Source organism: Haliotis rubra, unplaced genomic scaffold (genome assembly GCF_003918875.1).
Source record: "Haliotis rubra isolate DU_JTF1 unplaced genomic scaffold, ASM391887v1 Scf51, whole genome shotgun sequence".
NCBI lineage: Eukaryota > Metazoa > Mollusca > Gastropoda > Lepetellida > Haliotidae > Haliotis > Haliotis rubra.
In genome coordinates, this window is record NW_025767202.1 from 515,111 (window position 1) to 540,030 (window position 24,920).

The 24,920-nt window shown below is 39.5% G+C and overlaps 1 protein-coding gene across 2 annotated transcripts; it reads right to left on the bottom strand.

The window, feature by feature from the left end:
- Positions 1-1,290: 1,290 nt before the first annotated feature.
- LOC124292145 lies at positions 1,291-10,377 on the bottom strand. 2 transcript variants are annotated; one of them, XR_006902373.1, is made up of 4 exons: positions 10,240-10,377; positions 7,702-8,052; positions 2,743-6,202; positions 1,291-2,688 (listed from the first exon to the last, which is right to left on the bottom strand). XR_006902373.1 is itself a non-coding variant. In XM_046729194.1 (3 exons), exons 2-3 carry the CDS (start codon positions 7,982-7,984, stop codon positions 6,024-6,026), a joined length of 462 nt encoding a protein of 153 aa, XP_046585150.1. In that variant the 5' UTR covers positions 7,985-8,052; positions 10,240-10,371; the 3' UTR covers positions 4,575-6,023. The 2 variants fall into 2 exon arrangements, 1 of the variants encoding a protein (XP_046585150.1); XM_046729194.1 differs by lacking the exon at positions 1,291-2,688 and having other exon boundaries at positions 4,575-6,202; positions 10,240-10,371.
- Between the last annotated feature and the right edge of the window lie 14,543 nt (positions 10,378-24,920).

The window sequence follows — 24,920 nt, forward strand, 5'->3', positions numbered from 1 at the left end:
ACCTAGGGACATGTTAATCTGCTACCTAGGACTGTGGATCTGCTACCTAGGGACATGTTAACTGTGGATCTGCTACCTAGGGACATGTTGATCTGCTACCTAGGGACATGTTAACTGTGGATCTGCTACCTAGGGACATGTTAACTGTGGATCTGCTACCTAGGGACATGTTAACTGTGGATCTGCTACCTAGGGACATGTTAACTGTGGATCTGCTACCTAGGGACATGTTGATTGTGGATCTGCTGCCTAGGGACATGTTAACTGTGGATCTGCTACCTAGGGACATGTTAACTGTGGATCTGCTACCTAGGGACATGTTAACTGTGGATCTGCTAGGGACATGTTAACTGTGGATCTGCTACCTAGGGACATGTTAACTGTGGATCTGCTACCTAGGGACATGTTAATTGTGGATCTGCTACCTAGGGACATGTTAACTGTGGATCTGCTACCTAGGGACATGTTAACTGTGGATCTGCTACCTAGGGACATGTTAACTGTGGATCTGCTACCTAGGGACATGTTAACTGTGGATCTGCTACCTAGGGACATGTTAATTGTGGATCTGCTACCTAGGGACATGTTAATTGTGGATCTGCTACCTAGGGACATGTTAACTGTGGATCTGCTACCTAGGGACATGTTAACTGTGGATCTGCTACCTAGGGACATGTTATCTGCTGGATCATGTTAACTGTGGATCTGCTACCTAGGGACATGTTAACTGTGGATCTGCTACCTAGGGACATGTTAACTGTGGATCTGCTGGGACATGTTAACTGGATCTGGGACATGTTGATTGTGGATCTGCTACCTAGGGACATGTTAACTGTGGATCTGCTACCTAGGGACATGTTAACTGTGGATCTGCTACCTAGGGACATGTTAACTGTGGATCTGCTACCTAGGGACATGTTAATTGTGGATCTGCTACCTAGGGACATGTTAACTGTGGATCTGCTACCTAGGGACATGTGTTAACTGTGGATCTGCTACCTAGGGACATGTTGATTGTGGATCTGCTAACAAGGGATATGTTAACTGTGGATCTGCTACCTAGGGACATTGTTAACTGTGGATCTGGTACCTAGGGACATTGTTAACTGGTAGCATCTGCTACCTAGGGACATATAGCCTGACCACCCAATCCTGTTTGTCGCCTCTTACGACAAGCATGGGTTACTGAAGATCAATATTCTAACCCGGACCTTCACGGGTCAACCATGTAATTGTAAAACACACAGCTGAGTTGATGCTTGTCATACTAAAAAACAAGTACACACACACTTCTGTTCATAAAACTGTACATTGTCTTTAATCAATAGTCACAGTTACCAACAAACACATACACACTAGCAATCTTATCTTGTAAATAACAAACATTTCATTCTATTACATGCTGTATATCATGAATGTATATACATATATAAATGCTTCTAAAACACTCCATGTCTTTTATGTACACAATTAAAATGACCTTTTCACTTAAATATATAAAAGAATATGTTTTACACACTTTCAGAAATGGCATGCAGTGACCAACAGCACACTGGCCTGCAACACATGCGGTATCTGAAGATTTTTAAAAAGCAATGTATATATTACAATATTGCCATGTCACATCCATATCTAACATCAGATAGATTACCGGTATATTAAGACACTATGAGCATCTCATATTTGCATATAACATGGCTTTATTCAATGTATTGCTATATTTTATACACAGTGTAAGAAAATAACTGTGATTCTTGAAAGCTCTGTCATATTTCATACATACTAGTTGAATATTCAAGAAATAAATACAAAGATAGACCTCATTGATAGGCATTTTTTTTTAGCAGTTGGCATCTGACTAAGACTCCCAGGAGCTATAACAGTATTATGAAGTTGTTATCCATAAATTGTGTCTACTTTGACATCTGTAATTACTTATATCTAATAGAGAGGATAAATATTGACTGAGGCTGATTTAAAATTTGGAGTCTCGGATTTACAATGTTGTTTAATGCCACACTTAGCAATATTCCAGCTCTATGACGGCGTCTGTAAATAATCGAGGCTGGACCAGACAATTCTGTGATCAACATCGTCATTAAACATCATGTGTCCACCCAGTCACCTAACCTGACCACCTGATTCCATTAGTCGACTCTGACAAATAAAAATGCTTATATCCCCTCAAGTACGTTATGATGTTACACAAATGATACATTGTTGCTTGTGTTGTATAGATGTGGTAAAGTATTGCACCCTATAGCCTGTGTCTCAAGATTACAGTTTAATGAGTCTACACAGAAGCAACCTTTCATTCTTCCTCGCAGTGAGCCTTAATAACCTCCGAAGCAGCACACCTGCCTATGTACCTTAACAAACCAATAACTAGCCACACATCTTTGTTTACATCTTCACTCAAGGCAGTTAATATTTTTGTTTCACAGACATTCATTATACCATGAAGCGAGAATAATAGGAAATATTCATGATGGAAGGTTTTTACCTTAGTACGGGATGCTGGTCTACATACACAATGAACATCTTCAAAACTGTTACATTAATGTAATATCAGATACATATGCTCCCACTGTCCAGATCTCACCTTGAATGGTAATGCCAACAACTTGAGTATACGTTCGGGTAACTCTGAGATTACCTCCAGGTTACTCCAGGTAACTCTGAGATTAACTCAAGGTTACTCCAGGTAACTTTGAGATTAACTCCAGGTAACTCTGAGATTACCTCCATGTAGCAGAGATTAGCTCTCAGTAAATTTGATACCATATGTACATATAATACCACACTGCAATGGAGACTCCTGAAAGCTCCGACACACCACCATCAGTGTGAAGTAGTAACAACAACTAGGTAACTGGTCCACACCAATGTCCAACAACAACAAAATGCACCAACACTATCTCAGATCGGATTTGATTTTACTGCATGCCTGTCAATTATATGGGATATAGTTTCAATTTACTGACTATTAGGTCAGGAAATGTAGAAGAAAAGACATTCACATCATATGGTTCATTTTATAAATTCTATAAAGAGTCAACATTTCTTGTTTAACCTGGGTTCAAAAGGTTGCCAAACTGTTTCTGCCTTCTAGAAAAACAGAGACAAATAAAAACAAGCCTCATGACCTATTCAATTTACATACTTATTTCAAATGAGAATGTTTCTCATATCATGATTGACAAATTTCAGTTCTCAGGGCACACCTGTTGACTAGGTTCTTACAGATCATGAAACAAATATAACTAGCATGCCCCAAGTTCAGATTTCTTCAATTTCTGAAAGTGATGAGATTCTCTGAGCTCCTTTCTATTATACAATCAAAGGCATTTACAAAAAGGAACATTCAATATTTCATATCACAGACTAAATGTTATTCTTGAGATGTGTGACCAATCTTATCACTCGATGCTCCAGGTGCTCAGCTGGTCCAGGTGTTTGAAGCGAAACATGTGAAAGTAGTTTACAGGTGGAGATAAGCATGTACTATACAACCGTGAATCAGTGTTAATTCATATTCATAAATCTGACATATTGCTTATTGACATGATTGTTTTTTTCATTGTCACTGATAAACAATGGACCTGTCTCTGGCTACAAGACATTGACAACATGTTGCATTTTTTATGACTCCTCCCATCCCCGCTAATAGTTGATCAGTCCCAAAACAAAGCTATGATCTGTAACGTTTGTATTTGAAAAATAGATGCTACGATCTGTAACGTTTGTATTTGAAAAATAGAACTGTCATGTTTGCAGACAACTTTGTACAGTTTTCATAGTTGAAAATTTGTAACTTAAAACTTGCTCCTGTTGACTTTGCTATGTACATACTGACTGAGAGTATCATCAAGCACATACAGGTGAAAACAAAACAGTATGGGATGTAAGTACAGCTGACATGGGGAGCCATGGAACAGTTGAGATACATAATATCACACGGAAGGACACATGCATGGATGGACACCTGGTATTACCAACTCACCAAGGGATCCTCGGGGAAACTGTTTGTCCCCAGTTTTTTTTATAAAAACAACCCCAAAACAAAAATATCTGCTTTCCACTTGAAATATACTGATGTACTGAATAATCTGTGATTTGAGTAGAATAATTGTTGCTGACTCCTCCTGACAGAGAAACAGATTTTGGGTGTTGACCAAAACAATATCCTGTCTGAAACTTCCTTATCTATAGCAGTCTCAGCATGGAAGGAAACCAAAAGCTGTCCAGATACACAATGGTCCTGCCTTTCAGGCTTTAAACAAGCAATGACATCATCATTATTCAATTTGCTTTGCTCACACTCAGACACAACAGAGACCATATGGTATAATATTCTCCTTGCTAAGGCTACCAAAAGTCGGTGTCAGTGTTTAGCAGTTAGTCATCAGTGCACCAATAAAACCCCTTAAATGTGTAAATGCTTGAATTCTTCCATTGTTCATCAACTTCAATGATTATTTCAGAACAGCCAACTTTTTCATTTCAAGTAACCTTTTCCTGGAATTGGATGAGATATCAATATGGTACATATCAGTGATATCAATATGGTACTAGTTTGTATTGGTACATATCAGTGATATCAATATGGTACATATCAGTGATATGAATATGGTACATATCAGTGATATCAATATGGTACATATCAGTGATATCAACATGGTACATATCAGTGATATCAATATGGTACATATCAGTGATATGAATATGGTACATATCAGTGATATCAATATGGTACATATCAGTGATATGAATATGGTACATATCAGTGATATGAATATGGTACATATCAGTGATATCAATATGGTACATATCAGTGATATCAACATGGTACATATCAGTGATATCAATATGGTACATATCAGTGATATGAATATGGTACATATCAGTGATATCAATATGGTACATATCAGTGATATGAATATGGTACATATCAGTGATATCAACATGGTACATATCAGTGATACCAATATGGTACATATCAGTGATATCAATATGGTACATATCAGTGATACCAATATGGTACATATCAGTGATATCAATATGGTACATATCAGTGATATCAATATGGTACATATTAGTGATATCAATATGGTACATATCAGTGATATGCCACTAAATGCCAAAATAAGTAAAACTGTTAACAAAACACTCTCATAATATTTTGATTTTCCTCACATTAATATCACTCTATTTACCCTTTAGAAATGAAACACGAAAGACAGAAATCATTCTACATCACAGCTGACAGGGTATATAAGGAAACAAGTGGAAACAGTGGAAGTTTAACATAGCTGGGAGATTATCATCTGTTGTGACATGAGATATATCAGCCATTTTTAGGGATTGGTCATTTATAATTATTGGGGGTTCATTTTACTTATCTCACTGCCTCCTTCACCCCCTTTAACAAACAATAAGCCCCCTACATACTCGAACTTGTTGATCCTTTTTAATATTAACAATAACAAATATGACTGACTGTTGTCTTTTCATGTATTAACTGTTAATGTAAATTACATGATATCTATTAGAAACAAGAATTATTTGATTTTAGATCTATTTTGTGAGATGGACAGAATAAATATCATCTGGCTTGATTTTCTAAAATCCTACCACTAATATTTCACACACTGAATGTTTCAATGGAACGTTCTTTCATACTTAATTCTATAATCACAGTATTGTAATTAAAATAACAATCAAACATTAAATATTAACAAGCATTTTAAATTCAATTTCACATAAATAAAACCAGTGACCCTTTTAGTTTGTTACCTTAAACCACAACAACAGGCCACTTGAACTGTATACAAACAATGGAAACATTTTGTTGTGAAAGACATGTTGACTCATAACCCATACGTCAATAACAAACACTGAATAAATGTACACCTTTGACATGATCACCTTCCGCATGCACGAGGTATCTCCCATCGGTCCATGTCTCTATCACTGATGTTCTTAGTATACTTAGACTGAAGTGATAGAACTGGAAGATGATGTTAACTTGATTGTGAGTTGGCTGCCCTTGGTGGCCTTGACCTTCTATTGTGGCGGCCAGGTCTGTTGGGTGAAGGGATGTCTCTATGTAGATTAGGCTGCTCGGCCGAGGACGTGGATGGTGACACTGGCTCCCAGGTTACTCGACCTGCTACTGGAATGTTGTTGTAGGCACTGACACCTTGGAAGACAAAACAGATGATTGTCAGAGCTATACTTGAAATCCCAGGGGGTGCGAAATGGGTTGGACAATGTGTTAGTGTTATTTCCCTCATCCAGTGATGTATGTGTCTGTATAGCTGCAGGTGCTTGCCTCGACATCTACCAGGGTTGGAGTGACAGCTCATACCATGCCATAATCTTACAGAGGCCCAGATAAGCTGCGTATCTGGGTAAAACACGTATAGAACATTTCCAATTACGCATTGAAAAATAATTGATGCGTACCAATTACGCATTTAAAATGTTAGATACGCAAAAAATTGAAAACAAATGCGTACGGAATATATTTATAAAAATCACTTGCGTAATTAAAAAGACATCGATTGCTATCAACTTGTACTGTTAGTATAGGACAAGTGTTGTACTGTCAGTATAGGATGAGTGATGTTTTATGAAATCATTTCCATTATCTTTAAGTTGGTTTTGATTAGGTATGACGTAAGGCAGAACATACCTGCTTAGTAAACTTACTCAATGACATATACTTAGGTGAGTAAAATGACTGAAATATGCACATATTTGAAAGCAGTGGGTAACGGAAAATGAAATACCCACTCAACATTCATAATACCCACTCCCAAAAAATACAGTGGGTACAGTACCCACATGAGCTAAATCTTATCTGGAGCTCTGACCTTACATGGATGCCTTAGACATTCTCTCAAGTTTATACTGAATATGACCTGGGCTGTCGTTTCTTATCTCCTTGGTTGGTTTGTTGTTTAATGCTGCCGCACTCAGCAATATTCCAGCTATATTGCAGCTGACTGTAAATAATCAAGCCTGGACCAGACAATCCAGTGACAAACTACATGAGCAACGATCTTACGCAATTGGGATACAATGACGTGTATCAACCAAGTCAGTGAGCCTGACCACCCGATCCTGTTAGTCGCCTCTTACGACAAGCATGGGTGTAACAGGGGACCAACAAGTACCATCTTTGAACATTACTTGGCATTACGCAGCCATGGAATTAGTCTGTCTCACAGTCTCTGAATCACACTGTATTTCCTTCTGTTCATCCTTTGTTATGCAAATGCCCTAATACAAATGAAGCAAGTCTAGATTTTTCATCAGGTTCAGGATCTTGCAGCTCACCAGCTTGCAGCTTTTCTCTCTCGGGCAAGCAAATTTGTATATCACACTGTACCGCTCTCCAGTTGACTTTCCAATATTAATTATGTTGTATATTTAAAAAATCAACAAGAAAACGGTCGGTATAGCAGAAAAATTATCAGGGCAAGTGATTTTACATGTGCCACTGTACCGGAGTACACTAGCAATTTTAAAGTTATTTCCACTCCTGGCAAGTGGGGAGATTACATAAGGTAGTTATACACAGTACCATTTCACTATTGCTTTGCTTGCTTTTTTCAAATATCTAAATATCAGCCAGGCTGTGGTGATACAAATATGCAGTTCATTAGGGCGTCTGTTAATTCACTGGCAACTTACTAGCTCCCATAATGCCAGCTGAGACAGTAGGGATATCGTCCATCCTTTGTCCCTGGCGTGCACGTCTTCGTTTACGTAAGGCACGGAATATGACCAGCAATGTGAGAAGCAACACGACTGCTAATATGGCGACTGTGATAGCAGCCACCGTGTCGGTGATAGGTGTGTCATCCCCTGGCACCATAACCTGGTCGCCGTTGTCCACATCGCCGCCATCATCTGTTGTTGTTGTGGTTGTAGCTGCTGCAGTTGTGACCTCCACATCCTCTTCAAACTTGCTCATTCTGTCTCATCCTCGTCGTCTGCAACATCCGCTACTGCAGGTGGTTATTACTGCTTTGGGGTGGTTAACTGTAAAGGAAGGCATTACGTCATTTCAAAATAGGGACCGTACATAATTTATGGCTGGGGGTGGTTGTCACCCATGTTGTTCTGGGGAGGTGTGTGTGTGGAGGGGGGTGGGCTTTCATCAGTTTTGTACACATGTACTAGTGGGGAAAACAATTTTGTAGATAAAAAATTATTATGCTTAAATATTGTGGGGGGTTGTGTCATTCATTAAGTACATGACGCGCATCACCTGGACACGCTGAAGACCCTGGTTCAATTCTCAATGTGTGAAAGCCCATTTTAAGTATCCCCTGCTGTGATATTGCTAAAACTGGCGGAAAACACACAGTCTCAACAAGACAAATGTTTTCACTATTTGTACATTTTCGGTTTGTTTTATCATAACATTACAAATATATTATTATATTATACATTTAGTAATATGTTATATATTCATTAGGTGAAATGTATTAAAATGTGTGTTTTACACACTTTTTGCTATAGCTCGCCAGTTTTAAACTACTGTCAAACTTAAATGAAATAAATACTCATGTAATTTCCTGCTGAGCATTCTCTCAATCTGGTTAACAATTTGAAGCGTATCCTGTATTGTATTTTATCTTATTGTAAGGGATGTAAGGAAATTACTGTCATGCTTATTTCTCTTTTTTCTTCTTTTATGGCCTCCAGTCTTTGCATCTGCCTACACTGATCATGGTGATAGAGCAAGCTGAGCACTTCAAACACAGCACAATAAACGGCCAAACTCTGAATCTGTTTGGTCAACTTGTAGTTTGACCCCTCAGATGCAGATAAGTGGGTAAAGATCAAGTATAGACTCTACAGATAGGATTTCCTGTTTGTCAGCTGGGGGTTGGGACTAGCCAGGGGCATTTACACACAGCTGTGTGTTGTACAATACTTAATGGGACATTCCCACAGGGCATTACTTGTTCTGGTACGTACAAACTTATATATATGAATATTATTTAGGGGATAACGGTACTGTGTTTGACGAATTGGGGACGTATACCGGTGGTTATATATCCGCAAATTTAGTTATATCGGCGACGCGTAAGTGGAGCTGATATAACGTTAAATTTGCGGCTATATAACCACCGGTATACATCCCCAATTCGTCAAACACAGTACAGTAATCCCCATTCTAATTCAAATCATTTTACGCTGTTTTTTCGTGAAAGAAATTCATTATGTAAACCATGTCAAAGTGTTCCTAGGTCAAAGGTAAATCATATCACTCCTTGAACTAACACCATCGCCAGAAAAAGTAGTTCCTTTTCAAACTTCAACAAGTTTATTATTATTATTACTGACTAAATCTGACAACGATGAATAAATTATAGTGTTATAGCTAAAATGGACAGAATTATCATGAAACCGCCATCTAGTTATCAGAAATGATTGGGCTGCTGGAAATGATAATGGCCCGCTGATTCCTTAACTACGGGCCACTATCTGTTCTGCTGTTAAATGACGTCACAGCAGGTGACGTCTCGCTCCATAGTGACATCATAAATCTTGTTTCATGATCTAACAGTGTTGGGTCAACAGCCCCTTGTGAGTAAGTTGTTTGAACTTACAATTAAATTTATGATACCGTTTTGTCTTTTTTAACACAAATTCCATCCATTTTAGCGGGATAGGAGAGTTAAACTGACCTAGGGCTTCTGCCAATGACAATGCCCTGAAAAACAGCATTACCCCAATAGTGTAGGGAAAGGTTTCCACCCGTAACCCCCATTTTATTGTCATTCTATGCCAAAGATTTATAGTAACAATAGATGTTGTTTTTATAGAAAGCCTATCCTTACCCTAACCCTAACATAAGGCTGAATCTAAACCCTAAACCTAAACCCTAACCCCTTGAAATAATCATAATAATTAGAATATTTTTCAAGCGGGGGTTACCGAAATGTATGATAAAAATGCAAAATATTTTAATGTTGTTTTATATGTAACATGGGATATGTGTATTGGGTTATATCAGGTTGATAACAGAATAATACAATATGTCTACAGGTAAAGTACCTGTCGAGTATCAGGTAATATCCAGTTCAGGTAACTTTTTACTTCTTGTCACCATGAATGATGACTTTCGTTTGACACAGTCTCGTCAGTCAACTCATTATCACACTTCGCACCTGAATATGTTTGTAATTAAGTTATTTTAACAATTGCAACACTTACCACTTGGTGGATGTCGTATTATCTTCCTGTCCTACATCGCTGCAACATATACACGTCCACACAATTATTAGTGATGTAAGTATTTCTGGTTCAGGAACACCTGTAATCAACAAACCAGGTAAACCGGAAGTTCATGTTACAGCGCCATCTGTATACATAAAGTTTTCCAACCGGTATGGACGTAGCAGACGACAATTGACGAACGCGATGGTTGGCGCTGTGGACAAGATTTTGAATTTGGCGTACAGGTAAGTTTCATATTGAAAAAAGCGTGTTTGTATTTTCCAGCTCTATTTGACGAGAATAGCCTTATTAAATGTGATAGGGATTGTAAAAAATTTAATTTGACAGTATCGACTTGAATCAGATACATTTGAATTTTCTTGTTTAAATGCGCACACAGAAATATTCCCGCAGACTGGTCTGTTAATAATCCACTTTGGACCAGATAATCCTGTGATTAAGAACCCGGGTCTTAGGTGTGTCGAGCGAACGCTGTAACCACAAGGCTACCCCGCCACCCTTCATGTGAGTTGTAAGAGGCAACAAGAGGAATGTTTTATACAGATATATAGCACAGGCTGCCTTTCACCGCTGCCACATTACCAAACTAGCATGTCGTTCGTTAGTTTCGTGAGTTCATAATGTGCTGATAAGTCGATATTGTAGTTTGTTTGTGTCGAAATCAAAACACTCAGCACAAAACACATGCTTCATTTGTAACGTATTATCAGGGATACTCTACAACCGTATATAGTCTCCCTGGTATTATAGATGAAATCAAACGACACTTCTTTACGAAGTAAAAGAGGTAATTGAAGTTCACATGAAGGTGTCATTTAATTTCCTGATCATACTAACGCACAGGATATGAAATACATGAAAATACGGTCATTTTCCGTTCTCGGAGTGTATGTATATTTAGAGTATAGTCCGAACCTGCCGGACAGCAGTATTTTGTTTCTCGATAATGGTTTTTGGTTTAGTTTGTGGTTTAACGTCGTACTTAGCAATTTTCCAGCTATATGGCGACGGTCTGTAAATAATCGAATCTGGACCAGACAATCCAGTGATCATGAGCATCGTTCTACGCATATCGGATGTGTCAACTAAGTCAGCAAGCCTGACCACCCGATCCCGCTGGTCGACAGGCATGTGTTACTGAAGATCAATTCTACCCGGATCTTCACGGGTATCTCGGTAATGGAAATAGGTTATTCGACTGTATATGCAGATATGTTGGAGATTGTCATGCTTCTTACGGAGTTGCAGTTTTTTGTGCAGCTTCAGTTACATATTTTGTGAGAGTGAACATTAGGATGTTTAACAATTGTTTCATTATTAAAACCATGGGCGATAAAACAAAACCTTATAACAACACAGTTTGTTTCAGCATAAAACGTTTCATGTGACCATTCTTTTATTCAAGGAAATGTAGCTCAATTATTCAAACGGGGCGTTACATCCTGTTTTGTTCGCAAGCAGTAACAAATATTGCACGTGTCAAACACTAAACGTACCTGGATATCAACCTGTGATTGACCCCCGCCCCTTTGAACATGTAACATTTGTGACAGGTTGCTTGGTCTACTGCGTTGTGGACGCGAGGGTGGTCGGCATAAATGCACACATCTATGCAGACAGCTTGCATATTTTCATACAACCTTTGTCTGCAATAGCCATTATCACAGCAGTGAATTTGCAGAAATTCTGAGCTATGACAAGGATAGGCTCATTATAAGGGCTGGTGGGGTAGCCTAGTGGTTAAAGCATTCACTCGTCACGCCGAACACCCGGGCTCGATTCCCCACGTACAATGCGTGAAGAGCCCATTTCTGGTGCCCCCTGCCGTGATACTGCTGAAATATTGTTAAAACGGCGTAAAACTAAACTCTCTCACTCATTATAAGGCCAGAACACAATATTTTAGATGAAGTACAGAATGGCTTTTGTTCAAAACGAAGTACACATGAAAGTATTTGCAGTTAGTTTTCGGTAATCAATAATTGGAAGTTTTCAATCTACTTACCTTTGTATTTTCTCTGAAAGCTTTGGACAATGGTAATCGCTAATGTCTGTGGTATAAACTGATAAAGGTCGGAACTGACGGTATACCTCCGATGTATATTTGGCGTCTACTCTGGGCTCAGACAGGATGTGATTTGTCATCGACAATTTTCTCTGTTTATGGTGACTTATGGCTATAAACAATTTATAATGTGGCATTGACATCGGTTGAAGTATATATGTTATAAATAGAGAATACTACACGAGGTCTCATTACATACGAATTATACGAAACGAGTGTCCTTCCTATGGTATCTGACGTACGAGATTAGTATGCAACTACCCATACGTTGACCACGTGGGTAATAAATATTAATCTCGTACGTCACACGAGTGTCGTATCGCGTTGACCTGTGTCGTAACGACTTGACCTGAAATCCTAACGATTTGATTGGATAACCGATGACCTCTCAAGTAGGTCACATTCTGACGTAACTATTTTTTCATTCATAACAACACGTGAATTCATTCATTCTACAACTTAAATGCATTGTTGGAATGTAAACATTGCGAACGTTGCCGTGTCGCTGTTTAATTGTGAGTCGAACTGAGACATTATATCTGTCGAAAAACATAAACGCAATGTTTCCACCAGTGATGTTAGCCAAATGAAGCAACTGGAAACCAAGAAACGAGGTGCAACGGAGTAGTTTACTGTAGGAGGCTGTACGAGGCGATGACAACTGACATGCATCGTGACGTCGGTTACCATGGCAGTGACGTCATTAGTGTGACGTCATGCAAATATTGTACTACAGTACAAAACTCTTCCGCAACCTCTTTATGAAACCGGTTTCGGTTTGAAACCAAAAACATAACAAAAATACGCTATTTTGTCAATTTAAATGCATGTAAGGCGTGGGTAATAAATAAAATACCACACTCGGTCTCATTACATACGAATTATACGAAACTCGTGTCCTTCCTATGGTATCTGACCGAGCGAAAGCGAGGTCAGATAACATAGGAAGGACACTCGTTTCGTATAATTCGTATGTAATGAGACCTCGTGTAGTATTCTCTATATACGTAACAGATAAGGAGCCTACCTTCCACTGTTTTAGTATTTTGTAGCATGTATAGTACATTCTCCGTTTATGTCGAATACGTGTGTGAATGAACTATGGAGACGCTATTGTATTTTAATATAGTTAACATTATTATTATGCATTATCTGCTGGAATCTTAAAACATTTTAAGGTATTTTTATAAGAATTAATGCCTCATAAGACTGCGAGGCCAGGTGCTCTCCACTACCATTGAAATTTACCAAATGAAGCAGCTGGAATAGAACAACACGTGACATACCAATATATTAGCATTGAATATCAACTAACAATTAGTTAGATAACCAAATCAATAAACTCCAATATATCCAAAATATTTTTCTCAAATAAGTTATGGTATAGAGGAATGTGTCATTGAAAAAAATATGACTTTTTAAAAAATGTCCAAGTATCCTTTACCTGAAGCAGAATGTATACTTACTGATCTGGACGGATCTTCACATGATATCCGGATTCTATGAAGCAGGTGCGCGTCTGTAGGCGGCATCACCAGAACAGCTCTGGTGAAGTCTATGAATCACTGCCTCAATGCACCAAATGCAGCAAACGGAACTTGATGAGTCGTGTGCAATCTATATATTTCACCATGACAAATAATTGTGTTAGGTACAATAGTATAGGAGCTTGGGGGCGAACGTAGCGGCACAGAAAGCCTTGTCGTCCCAATTCTACCCGATTTTCTAATCCAAGATTCGATTTGATTATTAATATGGCCCTGTGTTCCATATCGTTGCACTCTCATTGTCGTCTATTAATACCGCTTTCAACAACGTTCCAGCTATGTGACACTGGTCCATAAATATGTCGAGTCCGGACCAGAAAATCTAGTGATTGTCGTCATTAGCACAGGTGTACACAGGTGGGACACGACGACAGTCATCTACCAAGTCACCGAGTCTGACCACCCGTTCCCTTTTGTCCCTTTTGTGACAGACATGCAATGTTGCTGATGACCCATTCGAACTCGAATCTAAACAGGGCTAATCTTACTGGTTTTACTAAAGAATCGATAAAATCTTCATACCTAAAAGCAAAGCAGTCTCCTCTGCCTCGAATAGTATTGTTGCTTTATCATAGATAAAGCGGTTTAGGGGCGGTGGGGTAGCGTAGTGGCTAAATTGTTCGCTTGTCACGCCGAAGACCCGGGTTCGATTCCCCACATTAGCACAATGCGTGAAGCCCATTTCTGGTGTCCCCCGCCGTGATATTGCTAAAAGCGGCGTAAAACTAAGCTCACTCACTCACCCTTATTTTGAATATATTTATTTTCATATTAAATCTACTTTATTGTGTCCACTTCGTCAGTGAGCGTGTTCCAATTTCAGGCAGGTAACCGTATGCTCGCGCCCAACGAAACGTGTCGGCTAAACAAATGAAAATATTCAGTAACATCTATTCTGTAACTTTAACCATTAGTTTGAATGCTGAATGCAAGGGAATTTCAATGGCAAAGAGTTGTACTTCTTAGATCAAATTCGAATTTTTTTTTCACTGTGTTCATTGTATTCCCGTATTTCGAGTAACTGAATTGGTCACGTGTTATTTCATTCATTGCGCAGTAAATGTAAAACAAAACGCCAATTCATATCTCATACACTGTCAGTCCGTAAATATGTTTCGGCAGTATTTTGTGTAAAATTCTCACAAATCAAACTTAGCGGTCATTTAATCATTTGAAACGTTGTCGCTGTACAATTCTAGTGTGTAAAGTACATATTAGGACTGTATGGCTAAATTCCATGTATAGTCATGAGTTTTGCGCACGTGTGTCACATCCCTTGTTTTTTATATAGTTCTATAGTCAGCTGACCTCGAGACTCGGTTGTCGGTGTCATGACTTGGTGATGCTAATGTTTAATTGTGTAAGCGCCTCTTTCCTCTTATTATCTGCTTGTTTTGTTATTGCGTTTCTTGACAAGAACATACATGCCATGATTCTATTAGACTTACAACTAGTCTCTGAAATGAACATATTTTACTGAAAAAAAGTTCATAGTAAAATAAAAAAATATAATCAAAAGGAGCCCTGAGACTTTCTTCATCCTGAAGCTGAGGAAATCTAGACTTGCCACATTTTCTAGACTTGCGTGGGCTTTCTTGGATATATTTACTTCAGGGTCTGTACGCCAGACTATGATTCTATATACAGCAATTGAAATTTCTCCCATACTCACCCAAAATGCGTTTTCCTGACCTAGCCAGACGTCCTTGTTGAGAACTGCTGTGCGTGCGTGCGTGTGACCTTTTCGTTAACTGCCCAGCGTTTGAACTATGTGGAACGAGTTCATGTACATGATCAGGCAAAAAGGAAAGTTATGGACTTTTTCAAACGGCATTCTAGTAGTTTCATCGCACGTTTTGTAGTATAAAATTAACCCATTCACGGACAGAAAACTATGCACCACGTATCAATGACGGTCACTGCTAACGAACTTCATACCAACATCTAAAGGTCAATTGCAGTTTTGCTTTGATGTCAATGAACACTGTGCGAGTGCATGCGAGTGAGATTTTAAAACTAGTATTTCATCTAGACTGTACACACGTCACGTGGAAAATAGTCATGAAATATATTTTTATGAGTCTAAATCATGAACAGTGAACTATTATTATATACTTTGTTTCGTGCTGCAAGTACACTTATCATGAAAGGCTGTGGCAGACAAACGATCGTATTTGTGTCCGAAACAGTGCAAGATTTGTAGCATGTGAGTTTTGATCTGACAGGTTAAAAAAAAGTAAGTACCCATGTTTGAGGGTGGGTAAAATGTTACAATGAATTTGGCGATTTGAATAGCGATGTATTTGGTACCAGGATCAAAGATGTGTTTTGGACCTTGGGTTTCGGTATTTTGGAGACATTTTCAGTTTTGTAACATTTCATAACGTTTGTAATAGTTTGGTCACAGCCACTTTTCAAGTTGATACGTTCTTTTGTCCAGCAGTTTATTTTATAAACAAACGTCACTGGTACGTACATTCAATATTTGTGGCTTAGGACCAAACTCAATGCGAAATCACTCTTTTAAGTAAATATGCCATCACAATTTTAGGTTATTACTGAATATATTATTGCGTATTATTGACAGAAATAACAATTATTTATCGTTTTGATGTAGCTCGGAAAAACATATATATCCAGAAATAAATAGCGTGTATGAAATACAGCAACGATATTTTATGTACGCATCTGTAGGTTTAGTATCGAAGGGGAAGAAACTTTTGTTGGCTTCATTTCGTGCCAGCGCCAGGACTATGTCCCTTGGACCATATCATGAAGGACTATGTGGGTTAACGTGAGCTAACTATCCTAACGGCCATCGTTCCATAGTTCTCGCAGTGGGCATTTGTGAAGAAAAATGTTTTTTTTATCATTCGGAGGTATAAAATTTCCAAATTGTAATAACTAATTATGTACATTGTCAAAGCGAATGTTGAACAATCTACATATACTGATTAAGCACCGTTGAATATGAATAGGACACAGAAGTGGCGTAAACTTTCGTGGTTTCTTGTAACTGGAATTGATTTTAACTTGCAAATGAACAGTACAACGATCATTGTTGTAATCTGTACAAAAGACACACAAACATTTTAGACAAATCTTCATTTAAATATAGCTTTAAATCAACTTAAAGGTAAGATTAGTGTAAAATGAAAACATATCTCTACATTTTTATGTCAATCGCACGATGGATTCCAAGTACAGTGTGTGCAAGTGCTTTCAGCTTACGCACGAGACAGTTTACGTGCGCTTCAGTTGTAAGCTGTTTATCCTAAATGGGATATTTTACTTCTCCTCACTCGAATTCCGCGAACTGACGATACTGTGGCTGCCGTGCGTGTGAGTAGAAAGGCAATAAAAAAAACGTAGGGAAAGACTGACTTGTCTGATCTAGTGCTTCATGGTACCGTGCTGACGGTATTCTGGGGGAAACTGAGATTGTTTTAACGCTGTCGCTGTTCTAGGCATGGCACACTTGGTATAAGAGAAGGCTCGTTAATCATGTACCATTCATCTGTCTCTAACTTCTGGTACTGAATGCACGAAGACGCTGTCCACTACAGCATAGAAGACCATTTCCCCTACAGGTAATGAGCGAGTATCAGTGTTAAAACTTGATGATTACAGAGGCTAAATGCCCACAACGGCAGGTTTTCGGAATCGAACCCGCCTCAAGTGTAAGCGTGTAATCTATCTACATCGCCTCCTACCCATATATCTATATTATTATGACTATGTATGGCGGTTTGCCAATTAAAATTATTCTCTTTTTGAAATCGCTAGACGCCCACAGCACATTTACTTAGAGCTAATTTACAGCAGGGTTAGTAATGAGTGAGTCTAGTTTTACGCCGCTTTTTTACAATATTCCAGCAACATCACGGCGGGGGACACCAGAAATGTGCTTCACACAATGTACCAATGTGGAGAATCGAACCCGGGCCTTCGGCGTGACGAGCGAACGCTTTAACCACTAGGCAACCCCACCGCCCCGCAAGGTTAGTAGCAGGGCGAGGATGCAGACATATATGCACATGCTCATGCACGTGTGTGTGTGAGTGAGTGTGCGTGCGTGTGTGTGCGTGTGTTTCTTATCAGTTAATGCGCTATATGCACGACTAAATGCAAAATCAGAAAACTACTCATGCCAATACGAAAAAACTGACGATCTTGTTTATCTTCACATGTGCTTTTATTTTCAAAGGACACGGTCAATGGAAATTAGATATGAATCATTCCACTTCGTGTACCGCGCAGGTTCCAGACCAAAAAAACGAACATTTTGCAAGTGAAACAAGGTTATATAAACAGAAACGGCACACACGAAGATGTTTTACAGGTAATATCATACAGGGTGAAATTGACTGGTGTATATTAACAACATATAAACGCTGAAAGTTTCAAAGGGCGATGTACAAAAGCGACTTATAAACACTATAAATGTCTGCGGTTAGGAGTTGAATGAGGGTATTTTGTTAGCAGGAATAGCCTCTGCAAGCGAAAACACTGCAGCCGTGTTAACATACAGTAGCAACAATAAGCTAGTGAAACTTGATATCCTTCGTAGGTTGGTGTTAATGGAAGGGATTATGCATGTCCTGGACATCATAAACGTATTGGATTCAGCCTGTACATCGTACTTCGTTTGGGTTCCAGCGCTCACTTACTTTTTCTTTCATTTGTTAGGTTTTGTGTAACGCCATGCTGCAGTGCTCTACGTCTGTGCACCTTTCACGCATAAACAGGGCGAGATTTCTCGCCAACAGCGTTGCTCTATGTTTACGCCATATCTCTAAGGTCGTAATAGTTGTGTTGACCCGTTGAACTAATTGAAATGGTGGCATTGTGAAGGACAGTTAGAGTGCACTTACTCGTGAATGAGGGGAAGTAGGATTTTATGTCGCTTTTAGCAATATTCCAGTACTATTCCAGTGGGGCCACAGAAATGGGCTTCACTAATTGTACCGTTATACGTATATCCGGAATTGAGTGAGTGAGTGAATTTTACGTCGCATCGGCATTATTTCAGTCACATAGCGATGAGACCAAGTCTGCACACTCACACACTTTAATTACAAAGTCCAAAGGAGTTTCTTAACGTCCGGAATTGAACATATACGCTGATGAATAGCGAGCGTTCCCGTACAGACGGTTACCGCTCCACCACAACCAATTGTCAAAAGGTTAAAAAACAAAAGTATGAGTGACTGATGGAGTTAAGACAGCTTTCAACATTACCCCTTTCTGTTCCCGCGTTTTGGTTGAAAGTATGAATTGTGTGTGTGTGTGTGTGTGTGAGAGAGAGAGAGAGAGAGAGAGAGAGAGAGAGAGAGAGAGAGAGAGAGAGAGAGAGAGAGAGAGAGAGAGAGAGAGAGAGAGAGAGAGAGAGAGAATTTAGTTTTACGCCTCCTTTAGTCTTATTTCAGCAAGGGAGGGAGACCAGAAATGGGCTTCACACTTTGTACCCAAGTGGGGAATCGAACCAGGGCCTTCGGCGTGACGAGCGAAAGCTTTAACCACTAAGGTATCCTACTGGCCCTAAAGTATGAGGAAAACCTCGAGGGAGGGCATAGCCGATTAGGTTTTGTCATGACCAAGATCATAAGCAGGGCGAATATTGAAGATATACTGCTGACAAAGCGAATGAGTGAATGGGTTGTGTTTGACGCCATTTGAACAGGTTTTCAAGATGATAAACTGCTAAATTGTGTTCTTGAGGAGGTTCATGAATATAAAACAGCGGACCTATCCTCTTACCGTAACTGTGACGTCATTGGGAGCGGTCCAAGTTCGATTCCCCAGCTGTAAAATCATGAAGCCCATGCCGGTGTCCCATATTGCTGGAATATTAGTTAAAGCGGCGTAAAACCCAAATCACTCACTCACTCATTCACTTAACCTCTTGTCAACGGAATACTACGTACATAATTTTCCAGTGAAAGAATACACCTCTTTAGAAGGTATTGCACACGTGCCTATTTAGGGGCGGTGGGGTAGCCTAGTGGTAAAAAGCGCTGGCTCGTCACGCCGAAGACCCAGGTTCGAATCCCCACATGGGTACATTTAGACTAAGGCTTAGTCTCTGAATATATACAATTTTGAAAGTAACAAACAAGCCCATTTATATTGAAAAGGAGCCCTAGGGAGACCAGAGATTCAGAACCTGAGGAAATCTAGACTTTCTTTATTTAGGGCTTTAGCACTGCAGAGAGGGCTTGGCAGTAGGGAAATTAATGTGGTTCTGGGACTGTGAGACAGACTAGGGTACATTGTGTGAAGCCAATTTCTGGTGTCCCCCGCCGTGATGTTGCTGGAATATTGCTAAAAGCGGCGTAAAACCAAACTCAGTCAGTCGTGCCTATTTCACATGATAAGTATTCTTTTTCTCTCGACCTCTAACTTCATGCAAGCAGACAACGGGCCACTCTTCGTCACAGCTACGCTAAACGCAGTCAGCCCAAGAGTCCTCCTTGGGGAGCCTTAATAATTTTCTATGTGGTTTGAAGATAACAAGCTTTATCTTTTTGGTCAAATAAAATTTGGACGTTGTCCCGAATACCCACCATAAACAAACCGTCTCCTGCACTGACTCAGCAGGTACTCTCTCATAAAATTATGTTAATTGACGCTGGGCTCGAAATGCTTTATGGGGTGCTCATCACTGTTTTCGCGAATGTTTCTGGTTTGTTACAAGTAAAATTGGTCACACTCGAACATCAAGAATAGGGGTTGATCAGGTCCCTCGGTAAATCTAGACGCTGCCGACCCATGACCGGTGTCCCCCATTCTCCCCAGGACACCTGCTGGCAGCAGCCCATCAGTCACGTCTTCTTCACTGTCTCATCGGAATATTTATGTTATCCAGTGTCTCCCGCCCTCTCCCTGCAGTTGTATTGGTGGGGGTATTGCCACTATCGTGTATCGGTTTATAGGATCGCTAAGCGGGCACCTGCTTCGGTAATTAGTCAAGTTGATAAGATGCCTTGTGCTCCTTGACAATACCGACAGGGTTGACTCGGTACAGAGTCCTCGCCGATTTAATGATTATGTCAAATATTCCTTGCAATGTTGCATGCTACCACCAAATAGGATTGCTCGTCTTATTTGGAATTTTGATAACTTTGCGAAATACGACCAAGTGCAAGTGTCAGATTCGTGTCAGATAGCGCCTTAATGGTGGGAAAAGATGAAGAGATATCGCATTCTTATAAACGTTCATTTCACATAAAGGTATTTCCTTTTGTGGATGATACTTTCATGAAAAACCGGCATTTGTGTTCGATATGTCTTCATTTATTTATTGTGGTAAAAGCTGTTGGCCATACAATCCGCATCATGTTCTCCACAGCTGGCTTGGGACACAGCTATATATTACTTCCTGAACACGCTGGCTTAACACATTGGTGGCGTGTTCATGCACTGATACGATTTAATTGTTAGATCACTGCTATACTAGACCACATAATTATAGCTTCAACTCTGTCATCACAACACCTCTGACACCGAGGCTTTCAAAATGGGATATAAATCCACGATGGGAAACATTAAAATGGTTTCTCATGATTTTGTTAGGGTTCAAATGGATTTAGATGGAAAGCTTTCCTCGTGAAGAAAAGAGTCATTTCAGATGGTTCAACGGGTGTGAATTCCGAAGAACACATTACCTTTTTATTTTGGTCTTTATAACAGACAATTTTAAACAGATTGATATATCGTTTACAGGAGATTGTATAATTCTGAAATATCACACACGTCATGTATGTTTTAATGCGGTGTATCAAATCCGTTAAATATCACCAGACAAGGCTATGCGATCGTATTGTGAAAACTATTAACATTTCGAAATTGAAAATAATATTCCAAGTATCTCATAACAGACAACCCTAAAATAGCATGTCTGATCTCCTACGCGAAAGTCCTTTCCACGTGTTCTTGTGCTCAACCCCCATAATGAGGTATGAAGGACGACGGTAATGATGGCAAAAATAATAAATGAACAGGTGCAGTCGTTGAAATACTAACCTAAACTGTTATTTAATGGATACATAACTCATTTAATATTGATACGTTTTGTTAAACACCTCAGTAATGAATCACTCCGTGTATATTAGGAAACTTTCCAGGACTTGTGTAGGCTTTAGACGTTGACAACGGGTGTGAAAGCACCGGGGTTCTTAATGAGGGCGTATCTGTCTTTACAAAACTTTCCGATATTTATATTCTGTTGCTATCGGTCCCAACTTTTAGACTTAAATGGTCTTGGGTTCGAATCCCGGGTTACTCTGATTATTGTTCTAGGTTTGTCAGCATCGTACCGTCCGTTATCGATGGCTTCGCGAAGGTGATAACTGCATCACTTCGGGCTGCCCTGTTGTGATATAACTGTTATACTGCTCAAAGCGTTGTTAATACAAACTCACTCACTCGCTCATTTTATATGGTTTTACGCTGCATTTATCAATATCCATCAAAATTTCGGCGGGGGACCCCAGAAATTGGCTTCAAACATTGTACCCATGTGAGGAATCGAACCCGGATCTTCATCGTGACAAGCGGACACTTTGACCATAAGGCTATCCAACCGCCTCAAACTTGAAGATTTTGTTTAGACTGTTTTGATCGACGACATGTACGTTTGTTGTTTCATTTAAATATCTGAGTGCTGCAAATGTGATTTACATGCATACACAGTTTGTAGAAGTACGCACGAACTCGACACTTGTGGAGCTGTTTCAGCAGTGAGTGAGTTTGGTTTAACGCCGCTTTGATCAATATTTCAATTTTATGAAGGCGTTTCACCTTGACCGGCGAAAGCCCGGTACTGCAGCTCTCAAGACCAGACAGCTGAAACTTGTGACGGCGGATATTTCTAGAAACATAATCAAGCCGAATCTGTCGAAGTTCATTAGTCCATTAACTTTTAGTGGCTTGGCACCTTGCGGTCTCTCCAAGAAATGTTGTTTCACATGTCATTTTATTGCAACGTGCTCTCTATCTTGTACCGATATTTACGATATGAGTTCGTGGCACAGAATGTCAAGATTCACCGATTCGTTGATGGATTGCAGTCGTAACGCAGGATTGTTCCCGAGGAGTCATATCTTAAAATTCGTTTTATTGGCGGATGAGGCAGTAGTAGTGGTAGTAGTTGTAGTAGTAGTAGTAGTAGCAGTAGTAGTAGTAGTAGTAGTAGTAGTAGTAGTAGCAGCAGCAGTAGCGATGGTAGAAGACGGCAGTAGTAGTAGTTGTGGAAGTTGTCGACCTAACATTCATAAGGTCATTGAGGGAGAGAACATCTGTAGCTCCTCCACTATTGGTAGAGTGGAAGTTGCACAGGCAAAAGGTAGATTAGTACTGTTGGTAGAGTGTTTGTTTCACATGTAATGGGTAGATTAGTGCAGTTGGTAGAGTGGAAGTTGCACAGGCAAAAGGTAGATTAGTACTGTTGGTAGAGTGTTTGTTTCACATGTAATGGGTAGATTAGTGCAGTTGGTAGAGTGTTTGTTTCACATGTAATGGGTAGATTAGTGCAGTTGGTAGAGTGTTTGTTCCACATGTAATGGGTAGATTAGTGCAGTTGGTAGAGTGTTTGTTTCACATGTAATGGGTAGATTAGTACTGTTGGTAGAGTGGCAGTTGCACAGGTAATAGGTAGATTAGTACAGTTGGTAGAGTGTTTGTTTCACAGGTAATAGCTAGATTAGTACTGTTGGTAGTGTGTTTGTTCCACAGGTAATAGGTAGATTAGTACTGTTGGTAGAATGGCAGTAGTATTGGTAATAGGTAGATTATTGCAGTTGGTAGATTGTTTGTTCCACAGGTAATAGGTAGATTAGTACTGTTGGTAGAGTGGCAGTTGCACAGGTAATAGGTAGATTAGTACAGTTGGTAGAGTGTTTGTTCCACAGGTAATAGGTAGATTAGTACTGTTGGTAGTGTGTTTGTTCCACAGGTAATAGGTAGATTAGTACTGTTGGTAGAGTGGTAGTAGCACAGGTAATAGGTAGATTGGTACTGTTGGTAAAGTGGTTGTAGCACAGGTAATAGGTAAATTAGTGCTGTTGGTAGAGTGTTTGTTCCACAGGTAATAGGTAGATTAGTACTGTTGGTAGAATGGCAGTTGCACAGGTAATAGGTAGATTAGTGTTGTTGGTAGAGTGGTAGTAGCATAGGTAATAGGTAGATTAGTACTGTTGGTAGAGTGGTAGTAGCACAGGTAATAGGTAGATTAGTACTGTTGGTAAAGTGGTAGTAGCACAGGTAAAAGGTCAATTAGTACTGTTGGTAGACTGGTAGTAGCACAGGTAATAGGTAGATTAGTACTGTTGTTAAAGCGGTAGTAGTACAGGTAATAGGCAAATTAGTACTGTTGGTAGAGCGGTATTTGCACAGGTAATAGGTAGATTAGTGCTGTTGGTAGAGCGGTATTTGCACAGGTAATAGGTGGATTAGTGCTGTTGGTAGAATGGTAGTAGCACAGGTACTAGGTAGATTAGTGCTGTTGGTAGGTAGATTAGTGTTGTTGGTAGAGTGGTAGTAGTACAGGTAATAGGTAGATTAGTGTTTTGGTAGAGTGGTAGTAGCACAGGTAATAGGTAGATTAGTGCTGTTGGTAGAGTGGTAGTAGCACAGGTAATAGGTAGATTAGTGTTGTTGGTAGAGTTGTAGTAGTACAGGTAGTAGGTAGATTAGTGTTGTTGGTAGAGTGGTAGTAGCACAGGTAATAGGTAGATTAGTGCTGTTGGTAGAGTGGTAGTAGTACAGGTAATAGGTAGATTAGTACTGTTGGTAGAGTGGTAGTAGCACAGGTAATAGGTAGATTAGTGTTGTTGGTAGAGTGGTAGTAGTACAGGTAATAGGTAGATTAGTGTTGTTGGTAGAGTGGTAGTAGCACAGGTAATAGGTAGATTAGTACTGTTGGTAGAGTGGTAGTAGCACAGGTAATAGGTAGATTAGTGTTGTTGGTAGAGTGGTAGTAGCACAGGTAGGCAGGTAGATTAGTGTTGTTGGTAGAGTGGTAGTAGCACAGGTAATAGGTAGAT